The sequence below is a fragment of the Malus domestica genome, chromosome 03 (assembly GCF_042453785.1).
Source record: "Malus domestica chromosome 03, GDT2T_hap1".
In the NCBI taxonomy this organism is placed as follows: Eukaryota; Viridiplantae; Streptophyta; class Magnoliopsida; order Rosales; family Rosaceae; genus Malus; species Malus domestica.
The window spans coordinates 5,359,491-5,381,557 of record NC_091663.1 but is presented as its reverse complement, the minus strand read 5'-3'; the positions used below and the strand labels follow the sequence as shown (position 1 = coordinate 5,381,557).

Here is a 22,067-nt window from a genome sequence, read left to right as displayed (position 1 = left end):
TTTTTTATTTGGTGACTTACATGGTAGGGTTGGAAAAAATTCCCGAAAATCCCAAACCAAACCGAAAAAGTCCCAAACCGAAAAATCCCAAACCAAAATCATCCTGAAGTTCGGGAATCTCATCTCGAAAAATACCGAAATTTTCGATATGGGATTGGTTTCCAAATCCCATTTTTTTGGTAATCCCGAAAAATACCGAAGTATTCGGTTTCCTATTGACTTTTGGGTTTTGGTTCTTGAAAACCATTGTCATGGTTGCTGACTACTCTTCACAATACACTTACTCTACACATAGAGATGATGAAGATAGTGAAAAATTTGAACCTCATAGGAACTCTATGTGGTACTAAGTCACTCATGTATCTTACCGTGCAATGTATAAAGTGTAAAATATTGTACTAATTCATTATATATAAATGATTATGGTGTGTTTAGACTTCTTTCATTAATTACTACATATTTTATACACTCACAATGTTTGTCAGCTCGCTATTTAATCAACTTGATAATGTTAAATCCATCATGCAATGCATTTCCTTCCAATTTTTTGTGATAAACTAATAGATAATTGACTAAATAAACATCCTGCAAAGTTTCAATAAAAATTTCCAAGTTTTTCTTACAATTTCCGTGGTTTCCATGTAATTTTTATCGATATCGATATTATCCCGATATTTCCATCGATATTTCCGTGTTTTCGAACTACCGATATTACCGATATTTTCTTCCTTGGTACTGAGATATAATTAGTGCGAGTTGTAACTATGTAACATGAGTTTTTTTTATTTTTTATTTTTTTTTATTTTTTAATATTTTTTTATTTAATTAACATGGTGTATGTAATCAAAAGTGACCATGACTTGATTGGTTCTGGTTGTTTTAGGTGGCATTTTCTTCCAAGTTTGGTACAATGTCATTGTTTTCAAAATTTTCATTTGATAGAAACATCATGTAATATAAACTTATAAATAATATATTTATCAAACTATTAAAAAAATATAAAACATGACAACAAGGGTTTGATAAATAAAAAGAAGACAACAAGGGCGGCAAGTTGCGGAACACGTCAGTGCAAGGTTCGATCCACACAATGCGAATGTGAGTTTGTACACGTAAGAGACTAGTTTCTTCTTTTCACATTATGATATTCTAAATAGTTTTAATTTATGAGAGAGAACAAATTTTGAATGCGGCACATTTTTTAAGGGCTGGTTTGGTATTACTGTATTTTGAAAAAAAACTGTTTCTACTATGCTGTGAGAATAACCTCATTTTTACTGCTTCACGTTTTCAACTTTTTTCATCCAAAACTGTAAAAATAAGCTGTTTTTAAGTGTTTACTAAACATATTTTTAAGCTTAGCTTTTTTTATATCTACTTTTTATAAAAGCACATCAGTACCAAACAAGTACTAAATTAACTACGATGTGTGTAAAAAACACTGTAATTGCAAAACAAAGATCAAAGACCATTAACAATGAATGATAAAATTACCAAATGATCAAATGCAGTACAAAGACCATTAACTAGTCTTTGTTTATGTTTATTACCCACTTGCTGGCATAGGTCTTGGTTTAATAGCGTTCCACATTTGTTAATATTTCAATTAATTTATTCTCTACTGCTTTGTGTGTTAAAATTCTTTAACGGAAGTGAGATCAAAAAAGTTAAGAATGTTAGTTTTAAGGGTTAAAGCGAGACAAAATCAGTTTCAGAAATTAAACTAAGATTAAATGGCAGTTTTATTAAATTTAAATTTAATCCCTTGGTTAAGCGGCTAAGCACGGGTAATTGTCACCCACCAACCCATATCATTACTTAAGCCTTGGCATAAGCAGCTAAGCACGGGTAATTGTCACCCACCAACCCATATCATTACTTAAGCCTTGGGATAAGCAGCTAAGCACGTGTAATTGTCACCCACCAACCCATCATTACTTAATTAACTATACTACTGCCTTACTTAATTATTTGTTCTAGTTATCCAACTCGGAAAAGAATCTTCTTCGAATCCCTTCCATCAAATTTACCAAATTAATATTTGAAATTTGATCACACAGTTAAAAGCAAGGAATTTCATGAATGAACTTCATATAATGTAAGTTTTAGATTTGAGGATTTGCAAGCTCTGATCTGCAACGGCAAGAACAATAATGGCGAACTATCGAAGATTAATCTGAGAAATTTTAATTACAGAAGTGGTTGAATTTTGTCTGGGTTGGCCTGGCTGCTGCAGGAACTGTCACCCCAGACCAATCTCACGTCTTCACCTTGCCGGCACTGAACAATCATCAGCATCGTCGAATCTTTGCCGAACGGGAGCCTAGTAGAAGGAGGAAGGAGGACAGGGGGGAGACGGATGAGTGGGGAAGAAGAGGGTGAGATGGATAGGGGTAGGGCCACAGTACTAAAGTTTCTTAATTATTTTATGTTTAGTTTTAAATTTTAAATATGTTTTAAAACTAAAAGGAATAAAGTAATTGTTTAAAAAGTTAATTTTGATTGGTCATTGGGACACATAGCAAACCATAATAGGTGGTGAACATATCCTATTGATAAGGGTAGTGAATAAATATGCTTCCTTATTTAGTACAACTAGGTAAATTTATTTCAAGTCACTTCCATAAAACGTGGACCACTGCATCTTTATATCCACTTGAACTTAGAACATTTGAGTTACAGAAATCTGATATCTCAAATTGGTTTTGGATTTTGTTAAATTTGCAACCGATAAAATTTACATAAACGCCGTCATGAAAAGGCACAACAACTATTTTGCATGGGAATATTTCTATTTCACCTTTCTGTTTTTTGTGATTTTTTTTTACAGCTGGCAAAAGTGGCAAGTTAGAGTTGATTGTGATGGCCACTTGAAATGTGAGATCGTTTTAGAGCTGGAAAGTGATTTTTTTTTTGAGAGAGGATCCTCACCAGATCCTCTTTATGAGGATACTAGGGATATTCCAATTACATTCGTTTATTGTATATCGTGCGATCAGTTTTTGTTAAGTACTATTTATATTTAATTTTAAATAAAAATTTACAATAATTTTTTATCGTACAACATACGATAAATGGATGTGATTGAAGAATTTCCAGATTTTCCTTAATCTTTTTGGTGGAAGAGCTAGAAAGTGATATGTTCGATGAATAATTGAAGTAATGGGTCCCAGTTTTGAGATACAATTAGTGCAAGTTGTAAGTATCTAACATGAGTTTTCTTTCTGAAAATAAATATGGTGTATGTAACCAAAAGTGACTCTGACTTGATTGGTTTCGGTTGTTTTAGGTGGCATTTTCTTCCAAGTTTGGTACAATGTCATTGTTTCCAAAATTTTCATTTGATAGAAACATCATGTAATATAAAGTTATAATAATATATTTATCAAACCATTAAAAAATATAAATTAGTATATAATATTTCAATATGCATCTATAATGTGATGATTTTTTTTAAACGTGTAAATTACTGATACCGTAGTCACATCACAAATTTCGTGTTTGAAATTTTTTTCCCTTTCTAATGTCGCAGAATAAAAAATAGTTTGATAAATTTTTTTATATTTTTATAAATTCAGAAGGTAAGAGATATTAGAGAATGTAAACACAAAAAAAAGTTAAATTCTTTATTACTTTCTTTGGCGTGTAAAAAGAGTCAAAGCAAAAAAAAGAAAAAGCCAAAATACTTGGTACAAATGTTGGAAATTCATTACGAAGCTTTCACCTTACAAGAAAGGGCAACCGAAAGATGACAACAGGGGTTTGATAAATAAAAAGATGACAGGGTTTGATCCACACAATGCGATTGTGTATACACGTAAGAGACTAGTTTCTTCTTTTCACATTGTAATATTCTAAACAATTCTAATTTACGAGAGTTTAGAAGAAATTATGGGACCAGGATGAGGATCCTCCTCATTAAGGGATGTGGACCGTTGGATGAAAATCCAACGGTTACAATTATTATAACTTTAAAAGGACTCCTTATTTGTAGCCGTTGGATTTTCATCCAACGGCCCACACCAATTGATGAGGAGGATCCTCATCCTTAGCTCAGGAGAGGAGCCTGGTCCGAAATTTTGAATGCAGAACACCTTTTGAGCCAACTGACTTAACTACAATGTCTTCCAAAAAAGGCTATAATTGCAAAACAAAGATCAAAGACCACTAACAATGACTGATAAAATTACCAAATGATCAAATGCAATACAATGACCATTAACTACGATGTCTTTGCTTATGTTTATCACCCACTTGCAGGCATAGGTCTTGGTTTATCAGCAATCTTAGTTGGTGCTTGAAAATGTTAACATGATCGCAAACTATGTAATTTGTTTTATTTTATTTTTAATGTTATCGTTTTTATATTAATCACTTGCTAAGGAGACTCTCAAAACAACATGTTTCACATTTATTAATACTTCAATTAATTTACTCTACTGCTTTGAGCTATAAAAATCCCATAAATTTATAAAAACTGGAATTTTCAAAATATCCTTAAATTTAACATTTCTTTAGGGGTTAAAGCAGACAAAATCGGTTTCAAAAGTAAATTATAGTACATTAAACTCAAATAATTATACTAATTGAGCTTAATATATTATAATTCACTAATTAGCGAGATTTTTCAATGTGGACGGAACACAGGATGGTACATCACGTGCCTTTATACAAGTTGTGAGATTTTTATGTTAAAAACTTAATAATATAAAAAATAAAATTTCTCACCACTTATATAAGAACACTTGGTGTAGCATCCTGTGTTCTGGATACATTGAAAAATCTCTATACTAATTGAGTTTAACGTATTATAATTTGAGCTGGATTCATGTATCAAGACAGGGTGTCCCCATCTGATTTTCGTTGAATTCAAATATAATTGAGTCTTGACTTGGAGTTTACCTTGAAAACTATAAACTTGGTAGAGGAAAGGCATTTGCACAACCATCCTGCCTTTCATACTTCCCTACTCGTTTCACTAATCCACTGTCAGTTGATTCCAAACACTAAACATGGCTGATGCGATCCTTTCCGTGCTGCTAGAGCAGTTGGTTTCAGCAACTTTTCATTGCATAAATGATGAGTTGAAACTTGTTTTGAACTTTAAGAAAGACGTTCAAGAATTCGCTGGCAAGTTCAAAGCTATTCAATCTGTGCTTCAGGACGCAGAGGGAAGGCAAGTGGAGGACGAAAGCGTGAGAAACTGGTTGGATGACCTCAAGGAAATATTTTACCAGATGGGGGATGTGCTGGACGAGTGGAACTATGACATTCTGAGGCAACAGGTTGAGAAGCAAGAAAGAGAGGGCGCAGCTGCTCTTGTTCCTGAAAAGAAGGTCAGATTTTCTGTTTCGTCTTGTTGCTTTTGTTTTGGCCAAGTCAGTCAGGTCTTTCTTCGTCATGACATTGCTGCTAGGATAAAAGAGCTGAATGAGAGTTTAACTTTGATTGATAAGCAAAGAAAAATGTATGGGTTTCACATAGAGAAAGGCAGTCAACGACTTGAACGACGGATAACTTCGTCTTTCGTCGATGTATCTAACATATTTGGACGAGAAAACGAACAAGATGTTTTGATAACAAAGTTGTTGACTGATAGTAGTGAACAAGGGAGGGGAACCCTTATCATCCCTATTGTAGGGATGGGAGGAATGGGCAAAACAACTTTGGCACAGCTAGTATATAATGATCCCAAAGTTAAAACCCATTTTGAAAAGAGAATATGGGTTTGTGCGTCAGATCCTTTTGAGGAGATTGAGATTGCCAAAGCTATTATTGGTAATGATCTCCCAAGTTCAAATGAGTTGGACGATGTCTTGCGAGCTGTGTCTGCATCCATTGAGGGCAAAAAGTTTCTCCTTGTCCTCGATGATGTGTGGACTCGAGACCGTAAAAAGTGGGAACAATTAGAGGTAGCATTGATCCAAAGCGGTGGTAGAGGCAGTAGAATATTGGTGACAACAAGAAAACATGAGGTTGTTGATATGATGAGAGCAACAAGTCACATGATCAGTATGGGAGAACTGAGTGAACAGTCTTGTTTGTCAATCTTCAATCACAAGGCTTTTTATGAAAGGGAAGTAGATGAGTCCAAAAAGTTCGAAGATATTAGTCAAGAAATGGTAAAGAAGTGTAAAGGTTTGCCTCTTGCTGCAAAGACTTTAGGTAGTCTGATGCACAACAAGAGAACACGGAGAGAATGGCAAGATGTTTTGAGAAGTAAAATGTGGGATCTAGAAGAAGTCAAGCAAGAAGTTTTCCAACCATTGTTACTAAGTTATTATGATTTGGCCCCCGAAGTTAAATGTTGCCTATTATATTGTGCTACTTTTCCTAAAGATTATGAGTTTGACAGAGATTGTTTGATTAATCTCTGGATGACACAAGATTATCTTAATTCGAAATGCAATCAAGATAAGAGAATGATTGGTCAAAAATATTTTGATAACTTAGTAGCATGTTCTTTTTTCCAAGATTTTGAGAAAGATCGTGACAGTGGCAAAATTGTAGGTTGCAAAATGCATGATATTGTGTATTACTTTTTGCAATTTCTCACCAGGAATGAATGCTTGATTATTGAGGGTGAGGGTGCTACCAAGGAAATAGCAGTATTGGGTGATAAGGCTCGCAATTTGACCTTAGTTTCAGTGCCCGAAGGTCGACTTTCACTAGCTATCCCATCTTCCACTTGCAATAATCTGCGCAGAGTCACAACTTCTAATTCAAAAATTACTACGATAAGCCCATATTTTATTCAACAATTAAAATGTCTTAGGACATTAAATTTGAGTGGTCGAAGGACAAGTCTTAATTGCTTCAAAGAACTCCCAGAGGAGATTGGACAATTGATACATTTGAAGCATATTGATTTGTCTTACAATAATTGGTTGCAGAAATTACCGGATAGTATTTGTGAGTTATTCAGTTTGTGTACCTTGTGCCTTTTATGGTGCATCTCACTTGTAAAACTACCTGATAACATGGGAAGATTGATTAGCTTAAAACATCTTTATATTGAAGGATGTTCTTCTCTCAAGTACTTACCAAAAGGGATTGGGAGGTTAACAAGTTTGCAGACACTCGATACGTTTGTTCAGTGTTGCGGTGACAAGGAAGAAGCATTACAATTTGAAGATCTGAGAACCAACCTTCAGGGCAGTCTCGTCCTACGTCTTTCTGGGGATGTAAAAGATGCGACTGAGGTTGAGAAAGCTAAGTTGTGGGATCAAAAACAACTTTTTCATCTCGGAATAGATTGTAGTTATATGCGCTACATGCAGACAAGCAGTGTAGAAATATTGAATGTCTTACGACCGCACAAAGGTTTGGAAGCTTTAGACATTCTTGAGCATACTGGGACCGCCTGGCCAATTTGGATGGCATCGTTAAACCACTTGAGAATCGTTACCATTGTAGGGTGGGAAGAGTGTGAATTTTTGCCGCCTCTTGGAAAACTTCAGTCCCTGGAAATACTATCCATAGATGGGATGAACAGAGTGAGAAAGGTTGGTGGTGAATTTTTGGGAATAGAAACATCATCCAGATCATTGCCATCATCATTCCCAAAATTGAAACAACTCCGCCTTCGCAGGATGGGTAACTGGGAAGAGTGGGAAGGCGTGGAAGGGGGTAAGAAAGAAGAATCTGAAATTACAATCATGCCATGCCTTTCTTACTTAGAAATTGATGCCTGCTTTTCCTTGCGGACACTGCCAGACTTCCTTTGCAAAGTACCACTACAGAATCTTATCGTCAACAGATGCTCGAACATCCTTGAAAAGCGTTGCGAAAGAGGCAGTGGAGAGGAGTGGCCCGGGATTTCTCATATCCCAAACATCCAGTGGCGGTCTGTGGGGGCTTCTGCAGCGTGGAGCGCATACTAGTTTAGAGGCGAACCGTACCGATCTCGTCCACCTCTTCTGGTAATTGAGCTATTTTGGAGATATTTATGTATGAGATTATAAATTGTCACTGCCCTTATATTTGTTTTCTTATTTTTCTTTTATATCTTCAGATGATCTCTGGACACTATTTTGTAAAGGAGCAATGGCGATCAAGTGGTGACACGCTAGGCATATTCTTCTTACAGAACCAGCAAAGCATGATTTGATTTAAGCTAGAGGGTTACTGATGCTGATGGGTAATTTCTTGAACCAGCAAAGCATGATTTGATTTAAGCTAGAGGGTTTGTTTCACTTTCTTGTATTTTTTGTTTTGTTTTTAGAAGGGTATGGTTTATGTCCTCCTTCTTTTGCAGTTGTTTTTCTCTTTTTTTTTTTCTTGTACTATGAGGGTTATGTTTATATCGCCTGACTAGGTGTAATTGCTTTTTTCGTTATTAATAAAATTTTCCTCGTACCGTCGAGATTTTCAAAAAAAAAAAATGTAATTTTGACTTTGTATGCATGAGCGTTCTTAACCACTTAAGTTATGTTGCAATTATCATTCCATCAATGAAGAGTTTATCGTTTTTTATTTCTGTACTATCAATGGATGTCATCCTCTTCGTCCTCCTTTCCTTTTCTTTTAAGTTTTTTTTTGTCTTCAGTTTATAGTTGTAGGGTTAGATTCTCTATTATATCAAATCAATGTAACTTGTAAAGGTTTAATTTTGGTCTATTTGTAACTTATTTGGATACCCAAACCAATTTTTTTTATTATTTGTTATGCAAGCGATTTTGTTTAAGGAATGAATACTTTTCACCATGTGAACTTCAAGCTTCTTACAGATCATAATACTTTCAAAAATATTTTTGTATAATTCTCCACAAAAAGCGACTATTTAGTAAGACATTTGTAACTCAAGTAGGTAAAGAGCGTTTACCTTTTAGGGAGGTAATTTTCACTCTTTTTAGCTTCATGCACCTCTTTTTATTTGATCATCGGATTGAATCAATCAAACGAAACCAACAAACTAAATTAAACAGGAATGTGCAAAGTTACAAACGGTGTGTGTTTATTATTTTCCTACCTTTAAATCATTATCTCCCCCACTATTGTTCATATTCGTATAAAATGAGAAAAATGACCATCGATGTGCTAGTTATGGGCCAGAAGCCCAAATTTATTTGGGTTACATAGATGGAACTGAGCCCAAAGTCTCCTTGAGGTCCAAACAATATTATCTGCCACCTGCCGGTAGAGTCAAAACAACCATTTTCGTCTCCAACACTCTCCCTCTCTCTACAGTCTCTGTAGACTGCATCAATGGATCGAGCACAGCTTGTTCTGCTAGGGCTTCCGCTCTTCCTCTTCTGCACGGACCTCCTAAACCTCTTCACTCCGCCCCCTCCTCCGCCCCACAAGCCTCCCCACCACCACCATCCCCACCTCCAACACCAACACCAACCTCCTCCAGTCGCCAAAGAAACCCTAGAGTTTCCCTCACAGGTATTTCAATTTGAATTCCTCTTAAATTCCCAATCTTTGTTACAATTGATTGCATATTTATATCGTGTTCTAATTCACGTCTGTAATTCTTTGGTTTGGTCGGATTTCAGAAACCAAGCGCTTTCGGTGCCATCGGCGTCGGCAGCACGGTCAAGATTAGCTTCTGCACTTCTTGCTCTTACAAGTAATTCTCTTGTTTCTTTTGTGATTTCTTGAATTGGGGTTTTAATTTTATGTCGAATTATGATGTGGGATAATAGAAGATCAACTTGAACAGCTATTCATTTGAAATTGAATTGGTTATTCGGATCCTGGGGTTTATCAGTTAACCCTGTAAAATGCTCTTGATTTATCTTTTAGCTCCGAATTAGTGCTCCGAGAAATATGTGGTTTTCTACTTGTTTTGCTCTGAACATGTTAGATTGGATCATCGGGGTTGGGCTATATTTACTTATCGAAAGAATTTGCATTTGGTAGGGGGAATGCGGTAACAATGACGAAGATGTTGGAGGCTTCTTTTCCTGGAATCCATGTTGAACTTTCGAACTATCCCCCGCCCCTTCCAAAGCGTTTAGTCAGCAAGCTGGTTCCGGTTGCTCAAGTTGGAGTTTTTGGGATTATAATGGCAGGCGAGCAGATATTTCCTATGTTGGGGATTACGACACCTCCTGCTTGGTATTATTCTCTTCGTGCAAATAGATTTGGTACCATTGCATCCACTTGGCTTCTTGGCAATGCATTGCAGTCCTTCCTCCAAGGCACTGGTGCTTTCGAAGTTTACCTCAACGATGAATTGGTGCGCAAACCCCTTTTTCTTCTTGCTGGGAGCTAGATTATCATTTCCTATTCGTTGAATTCCTTTTGGTGAAAACAGCTTTTGGCCTTTTCAATAACGCTTGTCTTTGATTGATGCATACGAGTGAGTGTTAGCTTGTGTTCTCCTGTATATTGCAGGTTTTCTCTAAGCTGAAGGAGGGAAGATTTCCGGGAGAGATTGAACTAAGAGATGCCATTGCGAGTAAGTTGGGTAGTTCAAGAATCACAGACTCGGCTTTATGGTCCTAGTCTAGTAGCTGGGTTTGTAAAGTCCAAATGCTTGCGGTTGGAGTTTCAAGCTTGCATACTGGCTCGCATACGTGCTTAGTAGGTTCAAAGGCTTCGAGCTAGGAGTTGTAATGAATTGCTTCCCATCACTGTTATACAAAGTTATGAACGATAACCTGGGCCTGCTTGCGTCCTGAGACGGTCATTGATTCGGTTTAAAATCGATTTCAACTCTATTAAGCCTGTTAATATAGTTTCATTCGGATTATTCCGTATCTACTCAAAGTATGTATTATTCTTCCTGGATTGCACGTATTAGTATGTTTTTTGGGTACTTGATCATGTACTCGCTCTAAGTTCTGCTCTGCATACCGGAACTGCCTCGAATGAAATGGAACTTGAACGTGCATTTCAATTTTCTTGAGTTTATGTAGGTGTTATGGATACGTAATGCATGTGTTTTATTTTGTTCAAAACTTCTAACTCAAGGGAGATGATGGTTTACGTTTCATATCAAGAAATGGCCGACGACGGTGGTTATATTGCCAACAGAATTGCAATGTAAACAAGTTTCAGTAGTGTCTCGAGTTGTAACTGTACGTACTTGTAAAGAACTTAAACTGACACCACGGGACGATAATACACGATAATACGATGTGCTGACAACGCTGCACTTCAAGAATGATATCCGAAAGGAAACCAAATCACATTAGTATTCATATAAACAGGCACAATATGTCCTATAAAATCTAAACAGCAAGACCATCTTGTGTAACCCCGTCGTTCGAAAGCCATATGTTCTTAGAAATGAACAATAAGTAGAGTGAATAAGAGCACCGCGTCATGGGACACAAAACATGGCAATCGTCATCATACCTACATCATCTCTAAGTACTTTATTTTATTTGTTTATTTTACCGCGGGAGTGGTTCAATCGCCACCGCCACCATCAACCGTCCATTGAATCCAATCCTTAACCATCACAACACTTACCGCCGCCACATCATCATTGCCACCGCAGTTCGGTCTTGCCTCTGCCGCCAGCATCACCTAGTAGCAGTATTCATGCTACTAAGTTTCTTCGTTTCCTTGTCAAATCTAGATTCTGCTTATATCGCGCCCAAACACGAATGTTGTAAGCCAATTGATCGCCACATAGAATCTGTTCCTCCAGCTTATGACTCGGGTTAAATATGCCGAGCGCCAAACAAACCAACTGAAGAACCCAGCCATAGATACACCTTTACCCGCCTGCAAATATGTGCGCTACATAAGGTCAGTTATCTTTAGCTTAAAGTGCGAGAGCAGAGGCTTCGAAGTGGCTTGAAATTCACCTTGCTCTGTCTGAGGTCCACAAGAGCCTTGTATCTCCCCAGAGTCGCCATGCTTCCTAAATGCTTGTACACAAATGGTTCCTCGTATTTATACTCTCTTGCAGCGTTGGCACGTCCTCCACCAGCTTTGCCAATTTTGTTCAGTAAATTGGCCAAATACTTTCCTTGCCTCTCTGCAACCTTCATATATTTTAAACAGAGATGCATAAAGATCATTTCAGTTGCCCTTTAACAGCAGACCGTAAAATCTCGAATAACTTTTAAAAAGAAAATACTTTCATTGAATTTGCCGGTTGGCTAGACCTTCATAGTATAATACTACCATTACACAAAGTTTATGGACTTTTGCACACATGGGAGATGGGATTCTATGAGAATAGATAATTCAAACAAATCCTAACCTGGGCCAAGGCAGGAAGAGTTGGTTTTCCGGTACTTTCAACAAAACCGCTACAGTCTCCAATTGAATACACATCCTGCACGTCAGGAACACGCAGCCACTCGTCAACACCAATCCTGCAATTAGAGAAACGGTTCACAAAAAATTATGCTAACAGGATATGTCATTCTAAAGCATACTAAACAATTTGGGTAGTGAAATAGGGAGCAAGAATGGGAACACATGGACCAAATCATACCGAAACCTTATGATATGAAAAGAAATATGACATTCAAAACAATTAAAGACAGATGGTATTGAAATGAAAGATTTGTGTTGTAGAGGAGGAAATGGAACAATATCAACTGATTTTGGGGCGAAAAGTGAAGTAAAAAGTTCACCACAAGGTACCGAAATTTATGAAAACTCATGAGGTTCCAAGATGAAGATCAGAACAATACTATACCATAAGCTTAGATTTGTTAGAAACTCCAGTAGTTGAAAGGAGGAACAAACTCATTTCATTAGAAACAAATTAAAGTATTACCTTCCACCAGGAGACTTTGTAAGCGGCAATGAGTTCACCAAAGGTGATGGACCAACACCGGTAGACCATACCAAAAGACCATAAGGAACCTCTGTGCCATCATTAAGAATTATTTTCTTATCCTTGACATCCTTAACGATCCCACGGACAAGACGAACTCCTGACTGAGAGAAACAATCAAATGTGCAATGAACACACCCAGGGATTAGTGGGAAAACTGTAGCAATCAACAACTGTAGTTTGTGGGAGATAATCTCTGCGAACCAGTCTTAGTTCTTTAATACAACAGGTGGTGTAAGGATTTGAAGTTCCCATTATGTGCATAAGAGCGATTCTCAGAGATGATCTCATTTGACTAATAACAGGGCAATAGGTTCTGTTATGAATAAAATATCTCTTACCTTCGTCAGTTGTTTCGTAGCATAGTGCCTCAGCCGATCATCAAATGATGATAATATCTCATTTGCCTATGAAGACAAGAATGTTACTAAGTTTCCATATAGAAATCTACTTACTCAGTTGCATGGACTACATTTTTATCTAATAATTCTGCAAAAGATAAGACATGAAGGAGTATTCAACATGGTTGAATCTCGAGGCGAGGTAATGAACAAACCTCAATTAAGGTAACATGAATATAATTTTTCACATGAGCATATCGTTCCTGAACATCTCTCTGAATAAAGTCACTAAGTTCACCGCTGAACTCAACTCCCGTGGGACCGCCTCCAACAACAACACAGTGTAGGAGTCTGCTTTTCTCTTCCTCTGAAACACCTGCCTCCAAACCAAAATCAAACGAAATACACAATGAGATCTCATATCATGTGATTGTTGTTCTCTAGTAATTAAATCCAACTGCAGCAGTATACCAGGCACATCCGACAACATCAAGTTTAGGAGCAGCTTCCTACGGATTTCCTGGGCATGAGAGACTTCACGAAGAAAAATTGCATGTTCATGTACACCTTGTATGCCAAAAGTGGTTGGCATTGCTCCCAAAGCAATTACTAACTTGTCATACGCAATTTCAAACTTCCATGGCTTCAAGGGTTCAGCTCCATCAGTTACCGTCTCGCATTTCACCTTCATTTCCCAAACCAGCATTTTTGCAAGTAAGGCAATCTTAAAATTCAAACATTCTCCAACATTTTGTATATTCTCTCCACCAAAACAATTAAAAAAAAAAGCTCAAATCTTTGTAGCACTTGAATCAAATAATGAGTTAAAATTAAGCCACTTTCAGCTGAAAAATCATATACTATTTACCAAAGATTAACAACACAGAAGCTAATTATTTGATCCACATTTTTCATTACAGTGTACAGAAAAGCAAAAGTTCAATTAAGTAATGATTACCCATTGCAAACTTAACCCAAAAGTTTCAAACTTTTACCAAGAAAGTCACTAATCCCGTAAATCTAAAGCTACTCAATTCACTATTTACTATTCAAGAACAAAAAACTAGGAACAAATTGACGTACCATGTGCTTATCAGGATCGAGGCCGATACAATTGGAGAGGAAGAAATAGGACCCGGTTTCTCTCGAAATAGCGGGTTGGATCCTCGCAATGGGCTCGGCTACGGACCGGAACTCCAGAGTTCCGACGCAGGTGGACGCCAGCAGCGGCGTGAACACCATGTGGTTCCTCGGCGACACGCAGACGATGTCGTATTGCTCGGTGTCCAATCCTTTCATAAGCCGGCACCCGGCCCAGCCCGAGCCCAGGACCACCACCCTCGGCTTGTCGCCGGGCATCGTGGGGCCCAGACCCGAGTAAAAGGTCGGCGGTTGAGGGGTCGGAGTCGGAGTCGGAGCCGGAGTCTCATGGATCGGACTCGGGCGAGCCGGCTCAGAGCTGAAGCGGGAGAGCAGAGTGCAGGAGAACGGGTCGGAAATTCTGGGTCGGGCCGATGATCTGGCGGTGGTGGCTGAGACTTGGATGAGGCTCCTGAACCAAGACATGGCGTTCGGATGCGGTACGACGTCGTTTAGTGGAAGTTAAGAGTAGAAAGTGGCTCTGCAGCACATATACGTGAGCTTGACGAAGGTGGAGAAAGTTCCAATAATTTGGTGTCGTTTTCTGCGGTTGTGATGAATCTGTGGCAGGTCGTTTTACGAACTTGACACGTCAACAGTGGCCTTCGTTCTCGTGGCAGTTACATTCGTGTTACAGTTGGCTTGGCTGAAACGTTCGGACAAGCTGCAATTCTATCCGTACCGTTTCTAGCGTTTCCTTGGTAAATCCGTAAAGACTTGGAGAACAACCAACCAAGTTCAAGAGAAATTTTTTAGCATATCAAAAACACCGCCTAGTACACGTGTCATTAAATAACAACCAATTATTTTACAATTCTTGATTTATCGGACAGTGTATTTGATACACTAAGTTCATCTCTAAATGATATGCTAAATTTAAATTTAATAGTTTATGTGGCACTTTATATGTCAAATTTTAAACATAAAATAGAAATTCATATTTATTTTCTTTTTATTGGTAATGAAAGAAAATGAATTAAAAGGTATACAAATATTTAAACATTGCATTGGTAATGAACAATAAAAGGGCAATGCTTTAAACAAATAAAAAATTAATAGAACGCATTTAATAATATATTAAAAGAATTTGAAAGTGCTATCAAATTTGGCAGTAAAGGCTAGAGATGTCATTTTATGTTATGTTACATTAGATTTAATTTATTGGTTGGAAAACATTAATGTTATTTTTTAACTATTATTGCTGATAAACACTTTGACATCTTCCTTAGAAATGCTCTATACAAAATTTCCAAGTTCAACATCATACACCAGAAATTACCACGTTGAATTGTAATATGTTACATGTTTTCGAGATTTTCGGCTATACTTCGAGCTCTCATTAATCTATTACATTCTAGTAAAAAATATAAGGAATAAGATTTAATGAAAAAAATGTCAGATCATAAAATACTTTGAAGATACATTGAAAAAATGGTGAATAATACAATAAAGTTGATCCACTTTCCCAAATTAAAAGTGAGATAAGCTAGAGTACTTATTCTACATATGTTTTCTTCTTATGAGCACAAAATCTCAGTGTACAGGTAAGTATTATTAACTACTAGCCTAACTTTGTTTTGTTTTGTTTTTCAGAGGTTTGTGCAGTTAAGAAGAGAGGCGTTGGGTAGAGATAGAGTGGGGTGTGATGCTTTGAAGAAGAGAAAAATAAACATAAAATTCTTTAGGTGCAACTACCTTGATGTCCATAATTTTTCTTTTCTGATATTTTTATGGAATTAGACCAAATCGTCTTTCCACACTTTTTTAATTAACAAAAAAAATTTTGTCAACAGATAATATAGATTACAGTCATCGCTTATTTAATGTAGCTAAAAGTTAGAATAAGAATATTTTGAGTACAATTTTATTTGAGAAACAACTTGGGTGAACTCAATGGAAAAAAATGAAAACACGTCATGTATGAGGCAATATATTAGCCTTTTCAAGCAATATATTACATTTTAAAGTTTTAGCCCTTCCGGCCGCCGTCTCCTTTGGATTTGACTCTTGAGGAGGCGGGGGAGGGATCATGCCCACGATTGGCAGTTGGGTCGTTGTAGTCATTTGTCGTCACCCTCAAAGACCTACCCTCCATCTCCATGGCCATCACCACCTCATCATCTTTAGTATATAACCAAGCACCAACAAAGGAAAGAAGAAAATTAGACTCCATTGCATAATATTTAGTACATTACAACGATAAATAAACACCTTGTTAACAAACTAATTACAAAAGATATATGTATATTAGTATGTACGAAATAATGTTTTATTGTCAAACTTATATTGCCTTATAAACACTAACGTTATGAGACCTATATTGTGAACATACAAAGCACACTTAGCTAATCAAGAATCAAAGAAAACAATACATATCCTTATATACCCTCTATCTTAGGGTCAAAGAGAAAAAATGACACTGCTTATTAGTCTAAGGACTTCTCCACCCATTTCTTTGGCTCCTGTCTTTATTTCTCACTTCACGTGAGATGGAAATGAGAATATTAATTGTCCTTATGTCTCACTACATGATAAATGAACAATAAACGAGGATATGGAAGTTCATCTCCAACGAAAGGATCTAGGGAAAATGGTTTAAACAAAGTTTCAATTAGTGTGTGAGCAGTGTCCATAAGCACAACTAGCAAATATACAAATTCAATCTATACTAAAAGAGAAAAAAGCCTGAATCACTGTTCATAATCACAGTGAATTTCCGATTTTGCCCTCGCTTATTTGTCTGTAATTTCAATATTAGTCTAATTTAAATCTGATTGAATCTGGACCGTTCATTGTTTTTGGGCAGTGTGATAAGAAATCAGTCCGTATTTATTTTGTAATCTTATTCTCTCTGCTGATCATCATTCTTCCTCTCGCTCTCTCAACATCCCGAAAACCCCCAACCCCACCCACGAACCCAGGTACACCCAAAACAATCACCATTCTCATCCCTTCGACCTCACGAACTCAAGTCTGAGCCCATTCTTACTTTCTAGGTCAAGATTTCGTGGCTTTCATGTACGATTTGGTGAAGGTTTGAAAAAGATTGAAGCTCAATCCGTTACCTAGATTCCGGCGAGGTTTTCCGGCGAGTCCGCTAGCTTCCCTGTATTTTTTGAGGCCCTCACAGTCATCCAATCACCAAATCTTAGGTATGTTTTGATTCTTTAAAATTCTAAAATTTTGACAATCGTTATTTAATTCATCAAATTTTGCACTATAAATGATGTAAGAGTTAGTCTTCAGGGGTTTAAGAGAAGGGTGGTTTTACAGGAGTTTACATCTGAATCCGACCGCCTCTTCTTTCCCCCTTCACTTTCACGGTTCCACCCCAACATCATCGGTAAGCTTTGAAACGTTTTTATGGGTGTGAATTTCTGAATGCATGTCTAAACTTTGATTGGAATTTGGTTGTTTCCTCAATTTCCATCAACCCTTCTCACAACTTCATCTAAAATGTTCTGCATGTAAGATCTGTGTTCGTGTAGGTCATTTCAAAGGGATTTCAAGCTGGGTAGCAGAGATTTGATTCAAATTTGTGGATTTGGGTAAGAAATTGAGAACCCCTAATCTTTTCTTAAGGTTTTGGGGCTTTTTTTTATGTGATTTTATGTGAAAATTCTGGTTGCCTTGAAGGATGGTAACAACCCCCCGGCGGCTAATCGCTGGACGTCACACGCCGACTTACCACCAGTGCATCCGCGTCGTTTCGGATAACTGTATTTACGGAAGGTAAGCAATTTATTCTACTTTAGATTTCAAAGATTTCTGTGCAAATTAAAGTTATCTTCTGGGGATTGTTCTGGAGATGCAAGATTTGAAGTAAGATTTGAAGTAAGAGAGAGAGAGATAGGGAAATTAATAAAGAAAAGAAAGCACACAGGTAAAACCCCAACAAGATTATGTACAGAGGTAATTGCGAAATATTTAGTGGTGCGGCAAATATTTCTTGGCTAAATTGGGAGAGTTATATTTTATTTAAGTTTTTATTTTTATTTTTATAGCTTTTGGTAAAGATTAAGTTTATGGTATTTTTGATCTTCAGAGGCCTAGAGGCTGATGAGAGCCTATTACCAATCTGCTACTACTCTAAACCTTTTCAGGGCGTTTGCCTCTAGAAGTGACTAAGCAGAGGGTCACGTAGCAGAACTTGGATTTCATAGATCACAGAGAGCAGGGTGATAGGTATGTTTCCTCACTTTTACCATTTTTGAACTTAGATTATTGATAAATTAAGCTCAGAGGCAGAACGTGGAAACAGTATTGCCTGGTCTTCTAAATTTTAATCTCAAAGGCTGTTGGTCATAGTTTAGAGGATTAAGTTCCAAAAATAGTTTGGAGTTTCGTTTTTACCAAGATTCATTCTTTTTCCATTGTATTTTCAATTTGTAGGCTTTAAAAAACTTAAGTACGTTGAATGTGTGGTTTAGGACTGATGGATGTTTTTTGGAGCTTAAGTGAGTATAAGGTCAATATACAAATCTGAGGTGAGAAATTATATACCAACTACATAATTACAAAGGGCACCAGTTTCACTTGAGGTCATACCGATGCTTTTAGGTTGTTTTTCAAGGTTTTGGAATGAAATAACTTTTTTTTTTACCAAAGAAACATAAGAGATGATAACAACTATATTAGACCTAACTTCTATACGGAGAGTAGGTATAACACTGACAAATTGAGATTGATTCGGTATAGACTGAACTATATCTTAACAATTTTTTTCCCATCTTCAATGAGTAGTTTCTCTAACACAGAACTATATCTTATAAATATTGCATAATATAGATATAAATATTTCATTTGGGTTGTCGATGAGGCCAACTGGAAAATAGAGAGTTTATTTAGTATGGTAGCAAAATATATGCAATTTAGAGTCATTCAATTCTTATGTCAATTTTTTTTTTTCAGTTCATCGTTGTCATCCAAGATGGAGGAGTTACGTATATGGGTGTCTTTAGTAGAACAAATCTTACTTTTTGAGCTTTGTACAGTTTTAGACGTAAAAGTCTCCTTGGGATAGGACCATAGCTTTTGAAAAACAATCCCTAAGGATGACATACTAACATCCTCAACTTTTTGCATGTAATATATGAATGTAAATAGAACTCTCTGGCTATGGCGTACGACCATCCCAATTTTTCTCATGTATATAAGCCCTACTTTTTACACGTTTAAGATCATTTTGAAACCCGCAGCATCGCGCGGGCCTCACTTGCTAGTAATATATAAAAGAGACAAAACACATATATATGGATGCATGAGATGAGAGTCAAGAGACTATACGACTATGAATGCGCAAACCCAGCTGGTGTTGCACACACTTCAACACCCCCCAACCCAATTCCAAAACGCAGGCAACGGATACCTGACGCTTGCTGATCAATAATGAATCATTTATTCCTAGATTTATATTCTTTATATTAAATAATAGTAAGGTTCATTTGTATATCGTAACGAGACAAAATATACAGAGTATTATAGAATTAATTTCCAACATAATAATCCTCCAATGGTTAAGATTGGAAAAGAATAGCAAATTCAATGGCTTTGGAATGATTGTTTTTATGCATCAGTTGAAGGACGGTAGGAGAAGACCTGCTTGCAACGCGTTTCATATCCTCTCTCTTCACATGATCAATGAAGATCGATGCACAGAAAGAAGGGTATGAAACTCGACTCGTTGCGGGTAAGTTTTACGCCAACAAGTGGTTGAAGTAGATAAAGGTAGAGAGAGACATATACGGCGGCATACCTGAAAATAGAATGGTGTTCCGAGCAGATGAAGATATTACAGCGAAGGCAAGCAAGAGACACAAGCACAGCTGAGTACCTCCAAAGCCCATCTCTCTCTCTCTCTCTCTCTCTCTCTCTCTCTCTGTGGTTGGCTCTGATATGATTATATACAAGAAGCATCGGAGGCCAAATATTTGCTCCATTTATAGGTTGAATAATACTACTACGGAGAGACTTTTCGGCATCCTTTATCATGATGTGTATTATTTCACTCATATTATCATACGTATATTTATTATTTTTATTAATATATCTTATAAGTAGAGATATATGAACCCTAAACCCTAAACATTTGTCACGTATTATTCTACGTGCTATGCATTAAAAGTTGACGTTAACAGATCATGCCATCATGGTTGTCACGTTCACATACGAATGAACAAAGGCAGACTCCTGGATGAGTGCCTCTGAAGATGCTGACTTTTAAAAGTCAACGGTGATGATGTCGATCCCCTCCTTTAATTACCAGACTAGCCGACTAGCCTTCATGCACACGGGCATGCGCGTTCAGAAGATATTTTTTGAATCACGGCATGCTACGCGTGATTTACACGTTTTAAATCATGTTAAAAGAAAAGTCAAATATTTGAAGTAAACGAATAATCTTAGATCATGCTAGAAGAAACCCTATATAAATTAATTAAAGCAGCTGAATTCACATAATAAAATAAGTCTTTATAGAATTTACATTAAGAATAGAGAAAATAATATTTAATAAACAATTAATTGAATCACATTATTGTTAGCTCATTGTGAGGCAAAGCCCACCCCCTCCCCCTTAGTGTAGATAATATTGTTTGTTAAAAAAAACCATTTAACAACTAATTTAATCACATTATTATCTGTGTGCGAAAGATTTTTTTTATAACCAGCATTACAGGTCTGTTAAGATGTTTTGAACTTGTTTAAAATAGAGAGAATAATATTTAATAAACAATTAATTGAATCACATTATTGATAGCCAATTATGAGACTAAGCCCACTTCATTTCCTCTTAGTATAGATAATATCGTTTGTTACAAATAAAAAATCATTTGACAACTAATTTAATCACATTATTATTCGCATGTGAATTTATAACCGGCATTATACACCTCTTAAGATATTTTGAACGTGTTTAAAAATAGATAAATTGAATTACATTATTACTAGCCTATTATGAGGTACTAATTAAAAAAAACAAAAAAAAAACACAAAATCATTAATTATTAAAAAAATACTATTAAAATGATGAAAATGTCATTTTCTTATTTGATGCATTATTTTGGGATACATTTGAAGTTTTTTATTTTGGAGTATTTTTGTCCAATTATTTTGATAAAATATTATGACACCAAAACACTACTCACCTTTCGTGTTCTCTTTATATATAATAGATTAGGAAGCCAAGCGATGACCAGACGGAAGCAGGCAGCAACGGCAGCTTCCTTTTCTCATTCAAAAGTTGTACTCATGTATATTTACTTTGTGGCCATTAATTGTATCGCTCTCTACTGTAGTCCATGTACTATGCATCACTGATGGTATTGATCATTGTCATGTATTCAAATAATAAATTATTTGTCCATTAAATATTTGTTACACCAGAATCTCTACAAACACGTACTCTTCCTATTTTTCAGTTAATTCGACCACACAGTAACAAACAATGTCTTATTGAGCGGGCCTATATGCCCAACCACATGACATCCCTCCATTCACTTTGGATATAATAGGTTGTTATGGTACTTTAAGGGCTAGTTTGGTATTGTTGTGTTTTGAAAAAAAAAAACTGTTTTTATTGTGCTGTGAACAGTGACGGATTCAGAAAATAATATTATGGGGGTTAGTAAGAATAGCGCACGCAGCGCGCATATTTTTTTATACCAGAAATAACATGCATATCGCCATTTCATTAAGTCTTGGTATGCCTGAAGTCATTTGAAAATGCATACTACAGACATGTTAATGTATGCAAGGGACAGCACCCAAGGTATTCATGGACATTCATCGGGTTTTGGTAGTCCTGAAGTCGGTTGGAGGGCAAATATAAAGCC

At 36.5% G+C, this 22,067-nt stretch overlaps 3 protein-coding genes and 1 long non-coding RNA gene across 7 annotated transcripts; 3 read left to right on the top strand and 1 right to left on the bottom strand.

The window, feature by feature from the left end:
* The first annotated feature begins 5,012 nt into the window (after window positions 1–5,012).
* On the top strand, window positions 5,013–8,303 carry LOC103406605 (putative disease resistance protein RGA3). The gene is made up of 2 exons (XM_017324523.3): window positions 5,013–7,922; window positions 8,015–8,303. The coding sequence occupies exon 1, from the start codon at window positions 5,013–5,015 to the stop codon at window positions 7,881–7,883; it is 2,871 nt and encodes a 956-aa protein (XP_017180012.3). The 3' UTR covers window positions 7,884–7,922; window positions 8,015–8,303.
* Window positions 8,304–8,590: 287 nt separating this feature from the next.
* Window positions 8,591–10,670, top strand: LOC103406606 (selT-like protein). Its single transcript, XM_008345597.4, has 4 exons — window positions 8,591–9,390; window positions 9,501–9,574; window positions 9,868–10,186; window positions 10,345–10,670. Exons 1-4 carry the CDS (start codon window positions 9,208–9,210, stop codon window positions 10,453–10,455), a joined length of 687 nt encoding a protein of 228 aa, XP_008343819.3. The 5' UTR covers window positions 8,591–9,207; the 3' UTR covers window positions 10,456–10,670.
* A 438-nt stretch (window positions 10,671–11,108) lies between these two features.
* Window positions 11,109–14,969, bottom strand: LOC103406656 (internal alternative NAD(P)H-ubiquinone oxidoreductase A1, mitochondrial-like). The gene is made up of 8 exons (XM_029099635.2): window positions 14,179–14,969; window positions 13,567–13,780; window positions 13,311–13,471; window positions 13,096–13,161; window positions 12,695–12,858; window positions 12,170–12,284; window positions 11,769–11,948; window positions 11,109–11,685 (listed from the first exon to the last, which is right to left on the bottom strand). Exons 1-8 carry the CDS (start codon window positions 14,659–14,661, stop codon window positions 11,533–11,535), a joined length of 1,536 nt encoding a protein of 511 aa, XP_028955468.2. The 5' UTR covers window positions 14,662–14,969; the 3' UTR covers window positions 11,109–11,532.
* A 2,075-nt stretch (window positions 14,970–17,044) lies between these two features.
* LOC103432459 (uncharacterized) lies at window positions 17,045–19,413 on the top strand. 4 transcript variants are annotated; one of them, XR_011579162.1, is made up of 6 exons: window positions 17,045–17,387; window positions 17,509–17,578; window positions 17,708–17,783; window positions 17,872–17,967; window positions 18,339–18,420; window positions 19,147–19,413. It is a non-coding gene; the product is annotated as an uncharacterized lncRNA (long non-coding RNA). The 4 variants fall into 4 exon arrangements; XR_011579163.1 differs by having other exon boundaries at window positions 17,084–17,387; window positions 17,482–17,578; XR_011579164.1 differs by having other exon boundaries at window positions 17,084–17,387; window positions 17,475–17,578.
* Window positions 19,414–22,067: the final 2,654 nt, after the last annotated feature.